Source organism: Echinops telfairi, unplaced genomic scaffold (assembly GCF_000313985.2).
Source record: "Echinops telfairi isolate 266 unplaced genomic scaffold, ASM31398v2 ScPeMD7_9;HRSCAF=40, whole genome shotgun sequence".
NCBI lineage: Eukaryota > Metazoa > Chordata > Mammalia > Afrosoricida > Tenrecidae > Echinops > Echinops telfairi.
Genome location: NW_022103906.1, coordinates 75,294,580 through 75,296,308, shown reverse-complemented (window position 1 = coordinate 75,296,308; position 1,729 = coordinate 75,294,580). Strand labels below are relative to the sequence as shown.

General features: G+C 54.9%; 1 protein-coding gene across 1 annotated transcript in view; it reads left to right on the top strand.

Moving 5' to 3' along the window:
- Window positions 1-429: 429 nt before the first annotated feature.
- The window catches only part of NOTO (notochord homeobox), a 7,308-nt gene continuing 6,008 nt past the window's right edge, over window positions 430-1,729 (top strand). Inside the window, exons 1-2 of the mRNA XM_013004821.3 lie at window positions 430-441; window positions 1,476-1,649. Coding sequence (XP_012860275.2) covers window positions 430-441; window positions 1,476-1,649 — 186 coding nt within the window. The remainder of the gene's footprint in view (window positions 442-1,475; window positions 1,650-1,729) is intronic.

Sequence of the window (1,729 nt, the reverse complement as noted above, 5' to 3'; positions counted from 1 at the left end):
GAGCCGATGCACCTCATCTGCTCCTGTCGCTAGCCTCTCTCCCCACAATAGCTACCACGAGGTACCAAGGACTCTACTTTCTTTGTAGGCTATTTAGGGCAAAACACACGCCTGTCATTCTAGCAACCATTCCAACAGAAAAATGTTATCTTGCCACTTAAGAGATCATTCCCATTTTCAAGAACACTGGAGCTCAGAGTGAAGAAACTGCATCTCTGAGGCACAGAACCAGTCAGCAACAGCTCTGTCCAACTCCGAGGAGGCCTGGCCGTGCGGCAGTTAGGTGTTGGGCCGTGACCTGAAAAGGAGGCGGTTCGAAACCACCAACAGCGCTCTGGGAGAAAGACAGGCTTTCTACTCCCCAAAGGAGTCACAGACTTGGAAACCCAGAGGAAGTCCTCTCCTGTCCTCACAGGGTCACTCGACTCCATGGGAGTGAGAGTGGGTTTTTCGGATTTTGCCCGACTCCAGGAGCCCTAGTGGTGCAGGGGGCTAAGCATTGGACTGCTCATTGCCGTCAGCAGTTGAGACTCACTGTGCCCTGTGCCGGGGAAAGATGATGTTGTCTGCCTTTTTTTTTTTAATCGTTTTATTGGGGGCTCGTGCAACTCCTATCACGATCCATCCATCCATCCATCCATTGTGTCAAGCACATTTGTACATTTGCTGCCCTCATCATTCTCAAAACATTTGCCTTCTACTTGAGCCCTGTTGACTGCTTCTTAAAGAAACCCTGTCCTGAAAATCCTATGGAGTAGGTCTGCTCTGTCCTGTGCTATTGCCGTGAGCAGGAATTCCAGTGAGTGGATTTGTCCAATGCAAAAACCCACCACTTTCAACTACCCCGTCCCACTGTCCCCCCACGAACAACTGTTGTCTTTATGGGCCTGAAATGGTTGATTGCTGCGACGGCTCCTGAGGGGTCTTGGCGCTTTGTCTGGGAGACCCCTGGAGACACCTCCCTAAAGGAAAAAGCAAAAAACAGGATAAAAACCTCCTGAAACAGAGCATGTTGAACAGCAGAGTTGTGGGGGTGGGGTGGGGTGGGGAGGGCTTGGCAGTTACGGTTTGAGGAAGGGAGACTCTCTGGAATTTTGACCTGACACCCCAACCCCTCCCCACGAGGACCACTGGGTACGACCTCAGAAGAAGCTTGCGTCCTGAGATGGAGTATCAAGTGGAGCCTTATGCGCGTGACTTCTTTTCTAAGCCGTCAGCACCCCCTGGACACAGTAAGCTTAGACCTGGACCAACGTGGCCTCCTGCTGCTGGACTCACACTCCAGGCGCCCATCTCATTAGGTCTAGAAGAAAGCTTTCAGTGGGGCGGGTGAGCGCAGAAAGTCCCCGGAAGGATCCAAACAGAAATCGGTAACCTCCGAGCGAAGTGTTTCCAGGAAAAACGTGGCATCTGGGGGCTTTGAGAGCACAGCAGCAGGTGGGAATTTTACTCCGCACCTGGCCTGGGCTTTTCAGGTCACCTGCCTCCGACCCCAGCTCTGCCCCGCCACCCCGACTGGAGCCACAAAGCTGGGTGGCTCGCCCACGGGGTCTCCCCGCGGGCCACAGCGAACCGCACCGGGATGGTCAGAGTACACTCTTGGCGCGGTGGTCAGCGTGGCTCGCCCAGGGTGGACGGCATCCTCGGGAGTCTGAGCACCGACTTCCAAGCGGACCAGACTCCAGGGAACCAGGCCTGGCCCGAGTCTCGGGGCGAGAGAGCCCGCCCC